Raw genomic sequence first — 20710 nt, forward strand, 5'->3', positions numbered from 1 at the left:
TCCTATAGTCCTGCCAGGGCGGGTCATTAAAACTCCCCGAAACTGTCCAAGAAAACTCTGAAAACAACAGTCTGGTCCAGCAGCTAATTTGAACATGACTTGTTGATAGTGCTCGTTTCATGAAAGGTTGAGAATAAGAGTAATGTAAGAAAAACACGCTATCAATCCATGATATGAGTTGTGTGTCACTTTGAAGTTCACATCTAGCGAGACACTAGATGTGTTGTTTGGTTAGAACATAAAAAAACCAGGCGCTCTGTAACTACAGTATCAATCACACAACGATCAATAATTCAGTATACATCAAATGGTTAGGAACTACTAAATCACTGATGCTTGATTGGCTAATTACTGGCAGACACCTCTCTGTCTGCTAGGCTGTGACTCCGGTGTGACCCTTCGAGGGTGACTTGACCCCTGCAGAGAGACCAGCTGCCCCTGCCCTCCATGACCACACAGGGAGCACCCCCACTGCACGCGGGAGGAACCAAAGAGATGGACGGGGCCGGCCGGCCAAAAGACACAGCCTCCCTGTGTGAGTGCCTGGGTCAGGCTCCGCCCACCCGCAGAGCGTGTCAGAGAGACACAGGCGGCTGTCGTGACCGGCGGCCACAGCTGAGGGAGGTCGCTGGCAAGACACTTTCCCGCTCTTTTCGAGAACCTGTTCGTCCCAGTACTCGCAACAACACCGTTGAGATAACCGAGAGACTTTTAATCTGAAGGGAGAGGAGAGGCCAGATTTTGCGTAGGCAACAGTAAATGAACACATTAAACGGGTAAAATTGCTTTCTCAGCAACATCGGAGGATGGCTCAAGCTTTCAAAAGCCACCTCTCATCACTCTAAAGCATTGTGAAGTCATCTGCTCTCTTTTGGAGGTTTTGTGATGCCCAAATAATGATAGCCAGCTTTAACCAAACCCTAAAGCTCTGTAAGCCAAATACCCAAAACATTTGGATCATCTAATTTTAGCTTTTGCTCAGACAGAGAAAAATAAAGCAGGATTATGCAGCACACAACCTGTTCAGCGCCATGCTTCACATCAAGTAGGGTTCTGACCAGGACGCTAACACTTTATAATAAGGTAATAAGGTTCCTCTAAGCTTCTAAACATGAATCTTTGTTAAAACATTTATAAGTGTTAATAATAGCATTATAGATATGCTTATTATAAGCAACTTGTTAAGAGTTTATAAACTGCTTAAGAACATTAATAAAAGCCTTATTTGTTTCTTATACTGAACATACAATACTTATTAGCCATTAATTATGCACTTATTATACACGCTAATATGCATTTTGCAGTTACCAGATCTAAAGTGAGATCAGTGCCTCATTAAGGTTAATAAACCTTTTATTATGCACTTGTGACCGATTTCGTTCTAACCAGCTACGCCACCGAAAAGCTAGCTATAGTGTATAGTATAGTATCGAGTGAGGTTAGGGCTATCTTGTCAGTGGCGTAGCTGGTTAGAACAATGTTTTTCCCATGGGAGATTGGAAAGGAACTCACGATACGATACGTATCACAATACATTGTGATACAATACGATACAATGCATATTGCGATACATTGTGATACTCTACATAATTTATTTAATATTTTAAAATACAGCTGAACATACAACTCCATCCCCTATTCCCTTGAGGTGATCCTGAGGGCGGAGGGAATGTAAGGACATTTTAAATCCATTTAAACTGTATACAGTATCACAGAAAAAAAAATATTGCTATATGTATTGCTGTATTGATTTTATTGCACAGCCTTAGTTCAAATCAACCCCTGTGCAATAAAAATACACAACGCAGACGAGTTGAAATGGTCACAAGTCTGGTTACAAGTGCATAATAAAGGGTTAATAACCTTAATAAAGGGTTTAATAAGCTTAATAAAGGGTTAATAACCTTAATAAAGGGTTAAATAACCTTAATAAAGGGTTTAATAAGCTTAATAAAGGGTTTAATAATCTTAATAAAGGGTTAACAACCTTAATAAAGGGTTTAATAAGCTTAATAAAGGGTTTAATAACCTTAATAAAGGGTTAATAACCTTAATAAAGGGTTTAATAACCTTAATAAAGGGTTTAATAATCTTAATAAGGTTATTAAATCCTTTATTATGCACTTGTGACCATTTCAACTTGTCTGAGTTGAAACTCTTCTCACTTTAGATCCAGTACCTGCAAAATGCATAGTAACGTGCATAATATGTGCATAATTAATGGTTAATAAGTATGGAAAAGAAACTAATAATCCTTTATTAACGTTCTTAAGCAGTTTATAAACTGTTAACACGTTTCTTATACATCTAACAACCTTGTTTATAATGCTATTATTAACATTTATGAATGTCTTATTAACACATATTAATATATTAATCTTAAGGACCTTATTACCTATTAACTAATGCTTAATAAGAGGACCTTAATATAAAATGTTACCTTACACAGTACTGAACTGATAAGGACAACACTTTTAGAAAAGGTTTTGTTCTCCTGCAGAATCTGAGCTGAGGGCAGAACGTAGCTCAGTAGGTAGACCGGCCGGCTGGGGATCATTAGGTCCCCTGTCATTCCAGTGTGTGTTTCGGCGTTGCCGCCTCCCTACACCTTGTGCTGCGTGTGTCCCTGTGTGATGAATAAAGATGTTTGTTTGTTTTTGTTTTTAAATTTCTCTTTCCTGTGTCAGACCTTCCACTACACAAACCATAACTTAGCAGCAGCTTTTGAACAGATGTCTGCATAATACTGCTTCCATTCAGTACTTGGTGAACTGAACACCCATCAATAGAATTTAAACAACCTCATGGCCAAACATCCATTCTGAGACACAAAACATCTACTGGTTCCCCGTCCTATTCCTTGTGAAGGACCACATCTACCTCCTTAGTGTTGTACATAAGTGATTGTAGTGCTTTCTTTGTTGCTTTCACAGCCCTTTAGTCAGAGTAGGCTATCTGCTGCGCTGCTTGGCTAACGTGATAGCGAGGCCATTCTCCTGTGGGTCCCTATGGGATGCTTACAGTGACAGGCTGTCGGTCTTAAAGAGGGGGCTGAGCACTGGGAGTGCCAGAGGACCGGATAGAGCCGAGGCTTATCCAGGAATCAGATGGGATTTGGAATTGAGTGGCTGGAGGGGGACGGGGGGGGGGGACGGGGACGTCTGTGCTAAGCCTCAGGCTGAGGCCGGAGTACGCAAGAAAAGGGGGGGGGGGGGGGGGCTGGGATGGGCACTAGCCGGCCATCAGCTCACTGATCTGTGGCATCCTTCCTCCGCCTCATTACAATATGGGAGGAAATGGCTACCGCACGAGGCGCGTGTGTCCATTTCCTGGTTTCTAAGTAGGCAGAAAATCACATCAACACACAGCTTCCTATTCCCTGACGGAGCCCGAGAGAGAGGTCGTGTCTTTGTCAGCTCCCCTTCGCAGCAGAAGCAGGCAGGACAGTGATTCCCATGAGGCAGACTGTGTTTCTCAGGCCTCTGAGACAGACCTAAAGCACGCTAGCTAACTAGCGAAGATTGGGAACACGAACGGTACCAAAGGTTGGAGGAAAATCGCCTCAGCGCTTGCTTGTTTCCCAAAATTTTCTAATGTTCTCCGCATATGACATAATGTAAACTGTAAAATATTTTCAGAGTGAGGGCCTCATACAGTATGAGTGGGCCTATGCTATACAAACTGACATTGTTGTGTGAAATATGGTATACGTGGATTGATTCATCAAAAGCTTGTGCGTCAGTTGTTTTATGTTCCTGAGCAGTCATGTGTTGCTTACTCCCCTCCTTCCTGCTGCCAGTGTTTCTCTTTGGCAGTCAGAGTGGAATACAGCGAGGATGGACTCATGCTCACGCTCACAGAGAGCGGGAACCCGGCCAGCATGCACAAAGGAGCCTGCAGCATGGCAGGGATGACCTTGTATTGTCAGATAGTGGTGAAGTCATGGTGGAAACCACGGACTGTGGGATTGACCTGTAACACGGTCACAGGAGGCTGTTCATCCTGTTTTTCCCTCACACTAACAGATATTACAACGTGGAGGAAATCAATGTGACTTCCTCTTACCATAACGAAAAACATCCAATAAGACCCATGAAAGACTGTCTGTGATGCAACATGTGCTTGTCATATCTTCCTATACCTCTTGGCCAATGGCAGGACAGCTTCAGTTTCTACAGTACATATTACCAACCAGATGACCAACTAGGGTAGCACGCTGACCTCATTAGCCAGGGCCAGTTGCCGTGGATACAGACAAGTGTGTCTCAGACGTCAGGCATACTGTACAGCAGATGGAAACATTACTGGCATTTACATTTCAACCAAAATAACTCTCTCCATCGCCCGGGAATAACTTCCATAATAAACCTCCATTTCAGAACACACTGTGGGCAGCTACTATGAATCCTTATGGTGTAATCAATGCGAGAGGAGATCTTTACCATTGGCTGTTAGGCTTTATGACTACCCGGCTGGGTGTATGTATTGCGAAGCTAGCTAGCTAGCGCCAAGCGCTAAACCCCCACCAGTGTCACTGTGGGGGTCAGGCAATCAGGCCAGAGCCCATGGGGAAATGGCACTTCAGACAAGCAGCAGGGCTGGCCAGCAAAGGCTGTCATGCAAGAGGACATGTGAAATACGTTAACCCTTTCAGCAACATGAGTTGTCTCATTGTAGTCTAGACTGGAGCATTGAGTCTCAGTCTCCTGTCAGAACTATCAGTTGTATAGGCTATGAATATAAATATGAGTTATACTGTATTTTGATACAACAATGGCCCAATTTCTAGGCTAGGATGTTCTGTATATCAAAATTGGGACGTTGTTGTATCAAAATACAGTATAACTCATATTATGAGGTTGGGATGTTGATCAGGTTCTGTGGGGTTGAGGAGGGAAAACTGGACAGAGGAGGGAAGAAAGCCTGACAGGAAAGAGAAAGCTCAGGATATGAGGCGTCTCGGCTGGCAGAGCAGGTTTACATTAACACAAGGGTGGTCCCAAATGACTCTTACAAGCAAAAATGTCAATGAAGATATGGGGTCGAGTAGTGAGAACGGCAAACACACACACACACACACACGCACATGTGTGCAGTGCACACACACACATACACGCACACACACACACACAAACACACACACACACACACACACACACACACACACGCACACAAACTCAGACAAAGTTCCATTATAGGGACGGAGACAATGAGTCTCACAGACCCAGGGCTGCTTGCGGCCTCATTCTGACCGGCCTTTGGGCTGCCTCTATGGCTGCCTCTATGGCTGCCTGGCTGGGTGAATGGGCCCAGAGAAGAACACTGGCCACAGCAAGCAGCTCCGGCCTCCTTAACATCCTGACATTTGAGCAAAATAGCTGAATTCCCCCCGGTGAAAATCCCTCTTAAGACAGCCATGATGACTGTCCGGAGCTGAGTTTGGAGTCTTCCCGGCATTTTTGTGGGCTAAACATGCAGCTTGGCTTGCACTAAAAAGACATACCAGACGTGTGAAGCATTCAGCTCTTTCCTGTCTGAGAACTTTGAGATGGAACTTGCGGAAACACCAGGCTGTATTTCAGCGGGAACAGACACCGAGAGAGCAATGCATTTTCTTACGGCGTGTATCAGAAAAGGCTAATGAAGTTAAAGGCAACGAAGGCACATTGAAAAGATGGTTGAAAGCGATAATTAATTGAATTCGGGGTTACAATATTAATGTTTTACAGTACGTAAACAGCCAAATGTTGTTTTCACAAACTGCCCGTTGACCCTGCTAGTACCTTCCTCCGTCACACCGACAGGAATATTTACCCAGAGTAAGAGACGGAGATAACAGAGAGGTCGTCCGCTGTGTCCGCCTGTCCTGTCCTTCCTCCAGGTGTTTCCCCTGGCCGTACGCAGCCCCCTGCCCCCTGACGTCACTCTCACGGTCTCCTCCATGACCCCCTGTAACCCCCCCCCCCCCCTCCCCGCCCTCAGCCCAGCAGGCAGAGGACCAGGATGTTGATGAATCCCCTTTGTTGACTACTGCATCGCCATGCACAGGCACTTTTTCAACTTTAAAAAAAAAAGAGTTAGTAGAAAGAGTTTTCAGCCAAGAATGCACTATTGAAATGCACAGCTCATAATCTGCCAAGCTACCAAGTTCTTCCATCCAATATAAATCAAGACAATATAAGTGGGATTTCTTCAGTGAATAATTCTCTCTCTCTCTTTCTCTCTCTCTTTCTTTAGCATTCCAGCTAGTCCCAGCAGACGGGGAGTGAAGGAGAGATGGAGCAGCAGTGTACAAACAGCCATTTTCAGTCATGGCTCATTTGTCTCCATGATGAACCGTGGGCTCTCAGGAGACCACTAGTGCAAAAATCAACACAGGCCAGAAAACAACCTTTAGTGACCTCACTCTGGAAGAAAGATCACTCAGGCCAACCAGGCCAGACTAATGTATATATACACATTTTCTAAAACAACCAACGATGGTTTGATGTTTTATGCGGTAAGATTTTAGCAAAGAAGAACCATTCTAAAGGTGAGTTGACACACCGACTGCGATGAGAAGGACGATCTCCACATATCTGTGAGATCCACCTTCAGACCCAGAGACGGAGGAGATCCAGTAGTGAGAGAGCCGGTCTCAGAGGACAGGCTGGGCCGGGTGTTGGGAGGTCAGAGGACTCGGCGCGGTCCCTCTCCCCCCGGCTGGCCTTTACTCAGAGTTCTCGCTAATATTTCAGAGGGCTGACGCATTTCCTGTCGCTTCCCCAGCCCCAGCCCCGAGCCGCGCGCCCCATCCAGGACCGGGAAGGCAGCCCACGCCTGTCTCGCAGGAAGGCAGAGTGCGGACTGAGAGAGCGGGATGAGTCAGATCAGAACCAGATGGGCGGCCTGGGCTACACATGTGATTCAGCATGTCAGAACCAGAACCTGTGGACCTGAACCGCGGAATGAGTGTGTGTGTGTCTCTCTCTCTCAAACACATTCTAATTCTCTTGTTGCACATTATGCAACACCAAAATCATCACTCTCATATCTCGTCTTGTTTGTTTCTAGATAGAGTACTATGCAGTGTGAGATTGAAATCTCCAGTACTGCTGCTATCAGTGGCTTGGCTGGGGAGCCCCTCCCTTCCTGATACGGGGTTGATAAATGAGTGGAGCGGGACACTGCAGCTGCAGGTGGGTGGGCCGTGTTGATACACCTGGAAAACACCCACGCACTGTCCAGGGGGATAGAACTCCGTTCAGAGCGGTCGTGTCATCAAGGGAGACATTTCAGCCACATTCCATTACCCTCATATACACACACACATGCACGCACACATGCACACACACGCACACACACACACACACACACACACACACACACACACACACACACACACACACACACACACACACACACACACACACACACACACACACACAATCTGTTCCTCATAACTCTCTTCATGTCAACTCCTCCAACCAAGTACGCACGGTCTGTATAAACTGTTGAGTCTCAGCACCAAGCCAAGAACTAGAGTGTTAGAAATTGCACATGAATATTTACAGCAATTTGCTGTCAAAAAAAGCTGCCAAGAACCTGGTAGATGGTGGGAATTGACTGTAAAAAGGGATCCCAACAAATTACCATTGGCATAATGCAGTAAATTACTGTGGGAAGAAAAACTGTAATTTATTGTAATTCATATCGCTATAGCTCTTAACTTTCATCAAACTAATGTGAAACATTTCAAATCACTCCACTTGCAACTCAAATTGCGAGTAAAATACAGTAAATAAAAAAAAAAAAACATGTTGCCATCTCTAGATCTCTCTTTCAAGAGTGGAGGGAGATTCTGTGATAGCTTGTTTTAAATACATTTTCTGGAGAATAGTTGATGGGATAGCTAACGTTAAGCTCCGATACAGAAATACATTTTCACACGCAACTGGGTAGAGGGTCTGAAGGCCAAAACAGTTATCATGTGAGCTGATATTAACAGTTACCACACCATCTTCCTTGGCAAACCTGGGATTTGAACCTGCTGCTCACCGATCACTGGTCCTTGCCTCTGACCTGGAGGCACTGCAGAGCCATTGTCCTCCTGGCTTAGTGCTCTAATGTGCTGCTCAAATGTGCAAGAGCCCTCAGTGGTTGTACTTTTACTGCCTCAGTCTCTCTTGACCGCCACCATCCAGACCTTATCTATCCCATCCCAACTTCATTTTATAAGTGTAATTATTGTGTTTTTGTGTTAATTTGTAATATTGTCAATTGTAAATGTGTAACTTGTACATTTGTATTATGGTACTGAGTATTAGTTCATCTGTAGCATAATCTTGGAGCCGGCAGTAACATTTCACTGTGATGAATAAAGGAATGAATCTTTGAATCCCTGAATCTTGAATCCATCCGTCCCACTCTGTTACTGTATCTCAGTAGAAGGGGGTGGACAACAATTACAGCTGTATTATGACGGTTAGAATAACGTTTGACTGAGTAGTGACACCTTGTACAGCAGTTGGCTCTTGAGCCTGTGGTAGCCTCCCCGGCAGGCACAGCAACACATCCAACTGACCCAAATAGGAACATAGCATTTGCTAGAAAAGAGTGGTATCGTCAAGGTTACTACAGTGCAGTACAGTAGGCCTACTACTGTTCATTTGTTACAGTGCATGTCTCTCATCCCCCCATCAAATCTTCTCTCTTTATAAAGTGATTTCTCATAAATCAAGCTTAGCCTGTCCTGGTTCAACAGAATGTGGGGCATGGTGGAAGGCTGGAGGCGCTACAGTAGAGGAGCCAGCATCTGCAGCTGCTCTCCCATGAGAGGGTCTAACATCAGCTGGCAGATGATTCATTCAGAGCCCGCGGGGACGAAGACAGGGACGTTTTCTTCCTATCCCCCTGGGACAGAGCTGTGTCCCACGTGCTGTCCCTATAAAACACTCTGCTGGACCAGAGGGCAGTCTTACACACACACACGGGTCTACACAGCATTGCAGATTGGCTCTGGGGATATTAAAGGAGATAATAAGTAGGTGTCGGTCCAGTAGGCTGCAGGAAATTTGAAATGTTTCCAATTCTCTTTTTGCGAAGCATGGTTGGCGAAATACAGGGTGGGATACTGCACATGTAGCCCATACGCTTCGGCACGCCCATGGTGGGATTAGAACCCGGGTGTCCTGCTCGGGAGGCGGACGCGCTGACAGTTGCGCCAATAGGGGCGTCCCTCTTGGAGGGACTGTCAGCGCTCCTTTGAGGGGTGAGTTTCACCAGCTACTCCACATCTCACTTGGTTACACACAGTCATCATGTGGAACCATAATGAAATAATGTGGCGAAGCACATGTGATGTACTGTGTCCATGGAGAACACAGCACAGAACATGGAGTACACAGCACAGAACATGGAGTACACAGCACAGAACATGGAGTACACAGCACAGAACATGGAGTACACAGCACAGAACATGGAGTACACAGCACAGAACATGGAGTACACAGCACAGAACATGGAGTACACAGCACAGAACATGGAGTACACAGCACAGAACACTGTCAGAGAGTGACAGGACAACACAGGATGGTGTTCTGTCCTACCCATTAGACTTATATTTATATATATTATTATATAAATATAAACTATGCATAGTTTAGTAGTGCCCAACGCTACACTCTCCTAAATCACCAAGCGTGATTAGTAAGTGGTTAATCCACTACGGGCATTAGTCAAAAAGATCGCCCATTTGAACGGTGCGGCCAGCCATGACTGGAGTCACGTTGCAGCGCAGGCTTATCTCCCTCTGGGCAGGGTCTGGCTGGGATGCTGGGGTCATCACAGATATTCACTACTAATCCTGATGCACATCACTCCAGAAACCGGTCCTCTCCATTAGCAAAATAGGTTTGCTTCTGTGCTGCTCACTGCACAGCCCCCTCCCTTTGTCATCATACTAAGATGCTGATCATTTTAGATGTGTATCATGTCATTTTTAATATTATATGGTTACATACTGTAGTAACGGTACTGTCTCTGAAGGACATGTTGCTGTGCGGCACCTCAACTCTCCCATGGAGAAGCACATGACCGGGTCCGTCTCTCAGGGTGAAATTGGAGCCCTTCTGATACAGATCAAGGGAAAAGTGGATTTTCTCCTCCGACAATATGGGAAATCTGATATCTACCACGAATTGAGATCAGATGTTGGGAAGGGGGGGGCGGTCAGATTAACAAAATCCAATCTGGTAGGAAAAACAAATGCTGAGTCATAGTTAATGTTTGGAAGCACACTGTAAGAAAAAACGACCAAGGGAGCAAACTAACTGAGCCTAAACAGAGCAAGGGGGGAAAAATGGCTCTTTTCCATGATTCATACATGTGATCCACGCTACTCTGAATCGGTCCGGCTCTATTGCCGTCTCCAGTTCCTTCCTGTCTGCCTGTCCAGACATTAGTCATCATTGCTGTCAGTGAGGGTGGGCTGCGGTGTGGGGGGATTACTAATCACTGTCCATCTCATCCATGGTTTGGGGTTGTGGGTGCGACCGTAGCCGCTGGTTCAAAGACTTAAGACACAGCATGCGCCGCCCGGCCCGTGGCAACACCGGAAGGTCGATTTGAGAGAGAGACACGGAGGAAGAGAGAAGGAGAGCGCCGGTCAAGACGGTCGGGCAAATTCGATTTTCCCTGCACTTAATAAACTGTTCACACTCTCTCCGGTTGTGCGGCGGGTCTCAGAGGGAGCCGTCGACACAGCGGGTCCGGGTTTGCGCCGGAGCTAATCCTCCCCTCTTTGTCACCTCTCAGGGCGTCCTATAAAAGCCGATAAGCGTCCCTGTTCAGAATGCAGCGCCACCGCCGCCTTTTGTGTCCCGGTGTGTGAAACGTCTTGCTATTCGCCAGAATGAAACAAGGGGGGTGGCCAAGACTCATGCGGTGCCCCTTACAACGACGCACAAAAGCAAGATGACATCATTGCTGTGTCTCCAGCCACTCATGCAGCCTTCAGTAACTGAAACTCACCCTTGAATTAGCTGTTTACAAAAGATATTTCACCAATACCTCATAGTGCAGGAATAAGCATGAAGCAGCCAACTGTTTTATGACATCCCCTGATTCACTGCTTTGGGGCAGAATCAAATATAACTTAGTTTATGCACACAAAAAAGGTCCAAGGCAACTCTTATTATTAAAAAGCCTTTAATATATGGCTACATGTTTCGGCCACATAGTTCTACAGTACAGTTGGCCTTCTTCAGGGTGTAACTTAGTTTATATGTGGAGGTGCAGTATCAGCATCTCGAATCCCCCCACAAGGCTAGTGCTGTCTCCCGCAGAGAACGGCCCTGTGTGGGCATACCTGCTCCTCTGCACATCCTTCAAACAGTCCAGTAAGCAAACTGAGCGGGATCTTCTACATGGCCTGATAGAGCGGGATCTTCTACATGGCCTGATAGAGCGGGATCTTCTACATGGTCTGATAGAGCGGAATCTTCTACATGGCCTGATAGAGCGGGATCTTCTACATGGCCTGATAGAGCGGGATCTTCTACATGGCCTGATAGAGCGGGATCTTCTACATGGCCTGATAGAGCGGGATCTTCTACATGGCCTGATAGAGAGAGAGGGAGCGCCCTGGTGAGCAGTGAGCTGAGAACGGGCAGCTCTTCATCTCAGATCAACTGTGGAGGATGAAAGACTTTCCTTTTGCCAGAGATGACAACAGTGCTGCTGTATGCTGAGGCAGGGACCTACTGTACACTATATCTGTAGATAGATTTGAGATTCACACCCCCGCCCAGACACACACAAGCACAACCCCCCCCCCCCCACCCCCCTCCTAGGGTGACATTAGCAGGATGTTGTATTTGTGACACGTACTGGGATTAAACAGAGAGGGATGTAGCATAATCCCTGATCAGGACACATTTTCAAACTGCTGACTTAATCCCAATCACTTTCATTACCTTGAGTTATCTTGAGTGCACAGACTCTGTGGCACTCTTAAACAGGGTGGTGGATATGCCATAGGCCAGCCCTCTTCATTAAATGAAGGCATGGAGAATGATGAAAGTTAAAATAGCTGAAATGAATTTTGCAGGGGTGGGAGGGTACCCAACCCAAACCAGGGATGGGATCTCGCCTGATGGCGAGTTTACATAAGCAGTGACACAAAACAGACAAGACCACATGTTCTTAGCCATTAGACAAACATACTCCAGGAGCTTGCTCTATCGCCTTGTTGAGAGGGGTCAGAGAAGAATTTTTACAGCTCACTTTTCTGGCCCCCGAGTGATACTGTTTTTTTTGCTTCCCTCTGGAATATGTAGGGGTGGGACGTATGCCCACCTCCCTTGTTCTCTGTAAAGCCCATTGTGTTGCCTCTGGGTATGAAATGCGTTATACAAATAAAGCTTTGATTGATTGATTGATTGACATAATCTCTGGCATGTTCCATGTCTCAGACCATCAGGCACTGAAAATATTTTTTAGGCTTCCAATTCAACAAGTTGTCTGTGTCAGACACTGTGGCTGTTACTGTAGTACCAATTGCAGTCTTTACGCCAGCTCGATGTCAAAACTTCTACCTCAGTTAGAATAATGGGTTCCCCCCCCAGCCCTCTTGCCAAAGTCACAGGGTTGGCGGAACAGAAGGGCGTCCGACACAGATTCAAGCTGGAAGGAGGTCAGTATGAAATAGAGCAGAAGCAACCTGACCTCACAGTACAAGGCCCTTCCAGCTCGGAGCAGCTGGAGCTGCAGATCTTCAAGGAGGACGTCCAGAAAACAAAAAGTAAGGCCTGATCAGACCACCTGCATGTTACTGCCGAGACCAAATCCTGGGAAGGCCAACTTCAACATGAGGGACCCAGTTTACATAAGGAGAGACCTCAATTGCTCTCCAAAAAGAATACTGTAGTGAGTTCCGACAATACTGTACTGTTCGATATCTATCTCATCAGAGAGACAACTCATCGCTTCCAGGCTAGCCTAGGGGACCTTTACTGGGCAACTAGTGTATTACACATGAGGTAGTCTAATCTGCACTTTGGTCAGCCAGTAGAAGTGCCAGAGGAATATTCTACATCCTCTAATGACACACATGTATGCCAATTCCCCATGAAGATATAGGCTAATGTCGGCCAAAGAAAAAAATCCAGATCACAATCCACATGAAATTGTACTGAAATCCTATTCACACAGGATACGTTTTATACAGGGAGGTCCTGCAATGTAATTCCTGCGGATCATTCGCATGGAAGAAGAATCCCTGCTATTTTCACCCCAAGTTACTGACCGTGTCCTGGATGTGAATGCACATGGATTAGAGTGGAACTGGATTCGGAGTTCATGTTTACAGAGTCAAACTCAAGCCTTGATTGTTCAGACAGAATTTACCCTAGCAGATGGAATTTACCCTCACAGCTAGCAGGTAGCACATCAGAATCAGATTTATTTATTTATCTATTACTAGGAATTTTCTGGTCAGTTGGTGCATACTGTAACACTGATGGATGGATAAGTTGTGTACAGTATTGTAGTTTTAAATTACTGAAATGTGTCTATTTGCACAGGACTAGTATTATCAGAGAAGCCTAAAGTTTGCCAAAAAAACTGTACATCTTTCCATCCAGAGTTATTACTCTGCTGTTCTGTAAAAATTATCCGACATGGTACATTAAAATTACAGATGTTGTGATTTGTGCACATAATTACAAAACCTTATCTGTCCAGTAAAACTAAACCTGCTTGTGCAAATAAGGATTGAGTCCACAAATGGACACTAAAGCCTGTGATTATTCCTGTGATTTTGCTATTATCGTCTTCTCCACATTGAATGCAAACTAACCAAGGAAATCATCCTCTTAATTCCTCTTTTGGCCAGCCAAGTCAGTGAACTCTATTTTATGGTATTACATGATGCACATGGTTGATATTTTATAGCATATAGTTACGCAATGCTTAAACTAAACTAAAAAATCATTCATTGGGATCAGTTGAATGTACCATTTGTGTGGGAGAGTGTATCCTGAGGGCAAAGCTATCTGTCACAGAGCAGGAGGTTGTGCCACATACCCAGCATTCCTGTGTAGCAGGCATGTCCTGGAATCTGACACGCTTCCCATCGTAGCCATCTGACTCTGGGTCATGCATCCAGTCACGGTCTCACCGACAGGGACGCACAAGCGCTGGGGGAGGTCAGGGGTCATATGACCTTGGACTGCCTGGTGGAGGTCTGTCCTCCATCAGGCCTCCTAAGCGTGGGTCATGGTGCGAAGGCAGCCTCACATCCCTCCCGGCGGACATGGAGGAGGGAGGATCCGGACTGCTCTCTGCCTCCAGCCACTCTGCCTCAATGAAGAGTCTGTATCTATGGGGGAGCATGATGCTCTCCAGCCACGACAATGCTCCATTGACAAATCCTACTGTAGGACTGAAGAAGATCCACTCCAGCAGATCATCACTGTCTAGGGCTGGAGGTTTCGTCAGCTAGCAGGTGGCAAACAGATTATTCTCTCCAGCCACTCGTCTCATCTTAATAAATACCCTGTCCACACAGACAGGCAGCATTCATTACTGTGTTATAAAGGGAAAACTATAGAGAAGCTCACAGGAAAACGAGTCAGTCAGAGGGTTGTAGACCATTCGGTAACGCTTTCTATGAAGGTCATGTTTCTAAAGCATCATAAGCACATCCATAACACGTTATAATGCACTTATCAGGCTTTATAAATATAGATTTATAAATCTTTATAAATGTGAATAGTCATGCATGACACCTTATGACAATATTTATAAATTATAGGCTAGCCTAACTTTTATAATGAGTTTTATGAAGCCTTATAAGTGCAATATAATGTGTTATGAATGTGATGATGCTTTATAAACATGACCTTCATAGAAAGTATTACCAATGATTCTAATGGACAATAAACATTATATTAGCCTATTACTTAGTATTACATTTCATTATTTGGTTACTCACGGATTATAGGCATTGCAGTAACTCAGTTCACTATAATTTCACAAATCCCTATGACTTAATCTGCTGAAGCCTTTCACAAAACATGCTTTACCAGCATGTGAGTGTGACCTCAAATTAACATGTCGACGGGGAGACAACAGCACAAACGTAGCATGCTGCCAATGTTGTGCTGCAGCAAACACAAACACACACATTCCTGTGGCTGTGTGACCATTATGGACCTTTTCCTCGAACCAGATGTGGAGTGCTGCACCACCATGGTTGAAATCTCACATCTGTCTACCGCCATGCCAGTATCCATAGAGACAAAACAGAGGGTACACAGTTATAGAGAGTGGGTTCTCGGCCATTTGGGCTATGAGGTGGTCATTCAATGCAGCACACCATATCATTTGCAACCATCTAGGATTCCAGATTCTAAGACACTCGGTAGCAAACCCGAGGACAACTTTCACCGTATTGTTTACAGTTAAATACGCATTGAAGGATTAGATCAATCTAACCAAATGAGTAGATCTTGCATTGCCTGTGCTTTACCTAGGCAATTCCTCTATGCAATCTATGCATTGCCTATGTGTGTTGTATCAGACTGAAGAGGCAACAGCGAACCCAATGTGCCTTGTCAGCTGGTACCGAGCAGTGTATCGTGCCATGTGCGAGTGCAGCCGTGCAGAAAGCGATGGCCTGCATGTTTACACATGCGTAGGAAGTGTGGTGACACTCGAATGATATCAAATGTGAAAAGGCCTCAGTCGTTCCCTCTGTTCTGGGCTCGCTTCCAGTCATCCACCTCTCCTCCAGGGCGGGTTGTTACGCAATACCTCTACCGCTTTGAGCTCCACAAAAGGAGCCGTTTGAACATGGACTCAGTACCCTCTGTTGCAGGCTTCAGCGGGTGGAAGAATATGCTTTTACGCGCTCTCTCTTTTTTGGTGTCTGGTTCTGGTCATTTCAGGTTACTTCCATTTATCTTCATTGGATAATAGCATTTTGATTCAGTTTCCAACATTAACGGTTCCCTGAAGTACACACAAAATAGCTTCCTCTGAATGGCTGCTCAGTGCACGTTTGATCTTCTTTAGCTGTTGAGACAGCTCTTGCCAACTATTGCATGTGAGGACTGAGGAGTCCCCCCCCCCCGTCCCCCCCTCTCTCCATTCACAGAAAGAGACGACGGTTTATCTCTTTTCGTTCCACTCAGAGCAGAGTGGGGCTCTGGTGCGTCGAGGGACAGGAACGCGGGGGTCGTAGAGACGGGGGTCGAGGGTCATCATCCAGGCCACACGGCCCCTTCAGCTCCACTCTGGTCGCTATAGTCTTGCTCTTTAGCACATAAACACGGGAGAGAATGTTTTTTTTTGTAAAGCACTTCCTGAGACCTGCCTCCCTTCCACAGATGGCAGCCATTAAGGTGCTGTTGCCAAGTCTGGAAGTCTTTGATTTGGAGCAGAGATTCTATCTGTGGGAGCTTTGCGGCCGTGCGCTCACATACATGTAAAAGGAACCGGCCAGTCATGCAGGCAGGCAGGGGCTGAGTCACAGCACAGTGCCTGACAGGCCCTGGGTTCCACACAGGCAGCGTCAGAGAGAGGGAGAGAGGGGAAGGAGAGCCAGAGCTGGGCCTGGGGAAGGGATGTGGCTGAAGAGGAATGCCTGTGTTATTTATCTGACCTCTGGTGATGTGTGTGTGTGTGTGTGTGTGTGTGTGTGTGTGTGTGTGTGTGTGTGTGTGTGTGTGTGTGTGTGTGTGTGTGTGTGTGTGTGCACCGTAGCCAGAGCACAAGGCTGTGATACTCCCGTTACCTCTCTGATCTACTGAATGGTGGTTAGTGATGATGTGTTGATGCTTCCTTTGGGAGTGTGAAGCTCTCTGAGGAGATCAGTTCATGAAAAAGATCTGACTCTGAAGGTACAGACAGTAGAGTTCCTTGGAGCCAGTTAGTTGTAACATCCCTTTACTCAGGGAGGGAGTGTTTGGTCATAAGACCATTTGATCATGTTTTCCCAGATGGTCACCTACAATCGATATCTGCTTGATAGTGAAGTTCAAGAGGGTTGTGCTTAGGCCAAGGTTGCCTGTGTACAGTAGATAGTCTGGACTTTTCTCCAAGCCTCTGCCACTAAATAGCCTAAATAGCCTACTAGCTCTACAAACTCTGCAGTAAGTGGTAGGATACATACACCGATAGTTCCTAAGAGAGATTATTTTATGAAGATGTTACTGTAGCGCTAGCACATACAGTAGTAGGCTACTTGCCTACAGTGTGAGTACAGTGTGATTCACACACACAATAAGCTCAGGATCATGCATGCATCACGAAGGCTTGAAAAAGCCGCCTGTGCTACAGCAACCGCCTGCCATGGATGTGAAATCAATCTGAAAACAAAACGAGGTTGGCATAGCCTACCTCGTGTGAAAACGAATATGCTACCAATGTATTGTCATATTTCAGCTTTTTCAATGGAGCCGGATTCATTCCGCAAAAAGGACCGTCAAACGGTTATTCACTTGTTAATACACACCACTGTGCCAATTCCCCCACCGTTGCCCCGTGATAAGCAGAATTGGGATAGATAGTTAGTCTACTGTACTGTGTGTGACGGGAACATAATAGGAGCGCCTTTTCAATTCAAAAGCGGTGGATTCCACATAGCCTAGGCTATAGCCTATAACAGAAGGGATTCGTGGGAAATGCCAAATTTAACGCTATCAGGCTACACCTCTAGCCCACCGTAGCCTACGTGATCAAAAAAAAAAAAACTTTGATCTAATTACTCCTTCAACACATTGTTGATAAACACTCTCATTTATCTCTCTTTGCTGGGGCGTTCAACAAGCAAATCAGCAGTTAACATTTCCAACTGTAGTAACAGCCTCTTACCTGAACCTGGGCGAATCTTTAACACATTCTTCAAAATCCACCGTCATCTTTGGCTAGTTAAGTCTTCAAGCTTAATGTATAACTTTCATTTCCCGAAATGAATGGCAGAAGAATAGTGTGAATGTATTCCGATGTGCCGCGGTCTTCTCCCCGCGCAGTCACTGTAGCCCAGGCTGGAACAGTGTGTCTCTGAACCAGAGACCAGACCAGACCCGACCCTACCGCTCGCACGCGGGTTGTCATGCTGTGGCGCGCGCGCAACAGCATGGTGGGCATGGCATTTTGTGCTGGACCGATCAATGCAATAGCAGGCTACACAGCAATAGTCGTTGATAAAAAGTTGTTCATGACACGTAAACAGTCAACTTTGTTTTAAGTTACTTTGATTTTTTTCTCATTGTATCTCGTAGGCCTATTTGCACTGTCCTGGCTTTGCACTAGCTGTTCCGTCTTGTCCTTGCACCCTGTCGTCTCCATCAGTGTTATGCACCAATTGACCAAAGCAAATCCCTAGCCTGTGTAAAAACTACCTGGCCAATAAAACTGATAGCCTAGTGTTCACAGCAACGTTCTTGATCAACGTTTGCCAGCCTGCAGATGAAGTAGTAGGCTACTGTAAATTATTACCCTATTTTCCCCAGTGCGAATCGGAGGTCATGAGGCCCAGAATAAATCCATAGTTTTTCACAAAAAAACATATTTCTGACGGATTTGGCATCTTAATTTGTTAACTGATGCAGATGCAACATCTGTGATGGCTCAGGTTCAAGAAGGAGTTGAGAAAATGTCCAAACTGTCAAACAGATTGCTTGTGAACAGAAATCTGGGATGCTAACATGGAATTTAATCTGCTCTCCTCCCACTCCTATCCATTCACCTCTTCTTTCCTCTCCATGTTTATCTAATCTAAATACAAGTAGCCTAGCATAATGCCTTAATCAACTTGAAGAAACTTAACACAAACACAAAGATTTTCATTGGCAATTTGCATGGAACTAGCCTACCTGCTGTTCAATGAACAACATTTTAAATTGGGTATTTTTTCAAGTGCATCCATGTCCTTGGTATGATTCCCAAAATAGAGGATATTATTAATTCACAGGAAATGGGAACGCCTGGGGGATAGAGTGCCAGGGATTTCACTGGAGGCGTTTATAGAAGTCTATTGTTCCTTCCTACCGCTGCGTGGTTTAAGAGGCTGTGGCTCTGAATAGGGATGATCTCACCCTCTCAGCTGTGGGCGAGATTTCTTGAGTGCGCTGCTGCTGGTCAAGTCACGGCTAACAGCGCTGTCGTGGACAGAGGGGCATGAAGTCATAAGCACTGAATGGTTCGCCTTTTTGTCTGGTTGCTATGAAGAAGCACTGTACATCCATATCACGTTATAAACCACCGAATTGGCATAATCAATTTGGTGTCAACAACACATTTCCATTGTTCCTATTCTGGAGTAGGCTAGGCATAATTCATTGTTTAAACTCACTCCGCAGGCTATAATACCGCCCCCAAAAATGCAGTTTCCCCCAGGGATCAATAAAGTAAGTAGGCCCTACAGTCTCGTGTGTCAAGACCAAACCCACAAAGGGGAAAGTGAGGGTGGAAGCAATACTTATGAGCAATGCAGTGACACCGGATACACAAGGATTACAGATCTCAATGTGTGAAAGTAAAGTAAATCAAATCAAACTTTATTTGTATAGCGCAAAGTACTGTATCATAGGAGTGTCGTTAATAAAGCTTCGCAAAATATAAACCATTCAATATTGAAATTTGGATATTGGATCTTTAAACCTACAGAGCCACCAGCTGTTCAACTTATATGTCATCACTTCACATAGCCTACATGTGCGTCTCATAAAATTATAATATTGTGGAAAAAGTCCATTATTTTCCGTAATTTAATTCAAACAGTGAAACTTTCATTTATTATAAATCCATTACACAAAGTGAAATATTTCAAGCCTTTTTTTGTTTTAATTTGTAATGACTGTACAGTATGTTCAGTATGTTAATTTATAAACTCAATAGGCTACTTAGTGGGGGCTCCTTTTGCACAAATTAGGCTACGGCATCAACGTGGGGCATGGCAAGGAGGCAATCAGCCTTTAAATATTTCACTACATGTGTAATCTATAATATATTAAAGTTTCACTTTTGAATAATTAACTTTCCACAATATTCTAATTTTCTGAGATGCACCTGTATCATGTAAAGTTGACCTCCCTTACTATTAATGTGTTGATGTGAAATACTATGTGCAATGCTATCAGTAGGTATTTTGATTTTGATTCATTTACAAAGATGTTCTGTTTATGTCACGGGCCCATAATGCCATGCTATTTAGCTATAGCCGCCTTAGGACAGGAATACTGCTCCCTGGGAGCAGGTGTTATGGAGTTTGTTAGTCTCTACCTGTAGCATCTTCCCCACCTCCCAACAGTTCACTTATACAGGATAAAGGCCCTACATTGCATTAGGGGCTAAAATTAGACCCTCAGAAATCGAGACATATGCTGCAGTCTATCGCCTCTCCCTCCTCTTCCCTTCATCTAAGATCAAAGCTCCTGTGAGAACAGTTGAGTCAGCAGACTGAGCTGAACTATCTCGGGGACTTGAGGAAACTTGTGAGCAAGAGTGGAATAAAAAATGTAATTCTTGTTCTGGCAGCAAATAACAGTATAGTATGTATAATCCTTATTTTCATTTTCACTTGTTCTCATTCACAACATTCTCTGAGCCATGCAGGTATAAAGGCATGTATAATGTTGGCCTTCACCATCAAAGGGGCATCAAATGAGTATATGGTCATACAGAAGTATTAATATTATATGAGATTATAGATGAGAGTCTCCCT

The 20710-nt window shown here is 45.0% G+C and overlaps 1 protein-coding gene across 1 annotated transcript in view; it reads right to left on the bottom strand.

Moving 5' to 3' along the window:
• LOC311314998 (arf-GAP with coiled-coil, ANK repeat and PH domain-containing protein 3-like) overlaps positions 1-18003 on the bottom strand; it is a 58388-nt gene extending 40385 nt beyond the window's left edge. Inside the window, exon 1 of the mRNA XM_084445564.1 lies at positions 17857-18003. Coding sequence (XP_084301690.1) covers positions 17857-17903 — 47 coding nt within the window. The 5' untranslated portion in view covers positions 17904-18003. The remainder of the gene's footprint in view (positions 1-17856) is intronic.
• Between the last annotated feature and the right edge of the window lie 2707 nt (positions 18004-20710).

The sequence above is a fragment of the Borostomias antarcticus genome (assembly GCF_949987555.1).
Source record: "Borostomias antarcticus genome assembly, chromosome: 11".
NCBI lineage: Eukaryota > Metazoa > Chordata > Actinopteri > Stomiiformes > Stomiidae > Borostomias > Borostomias antarcticus.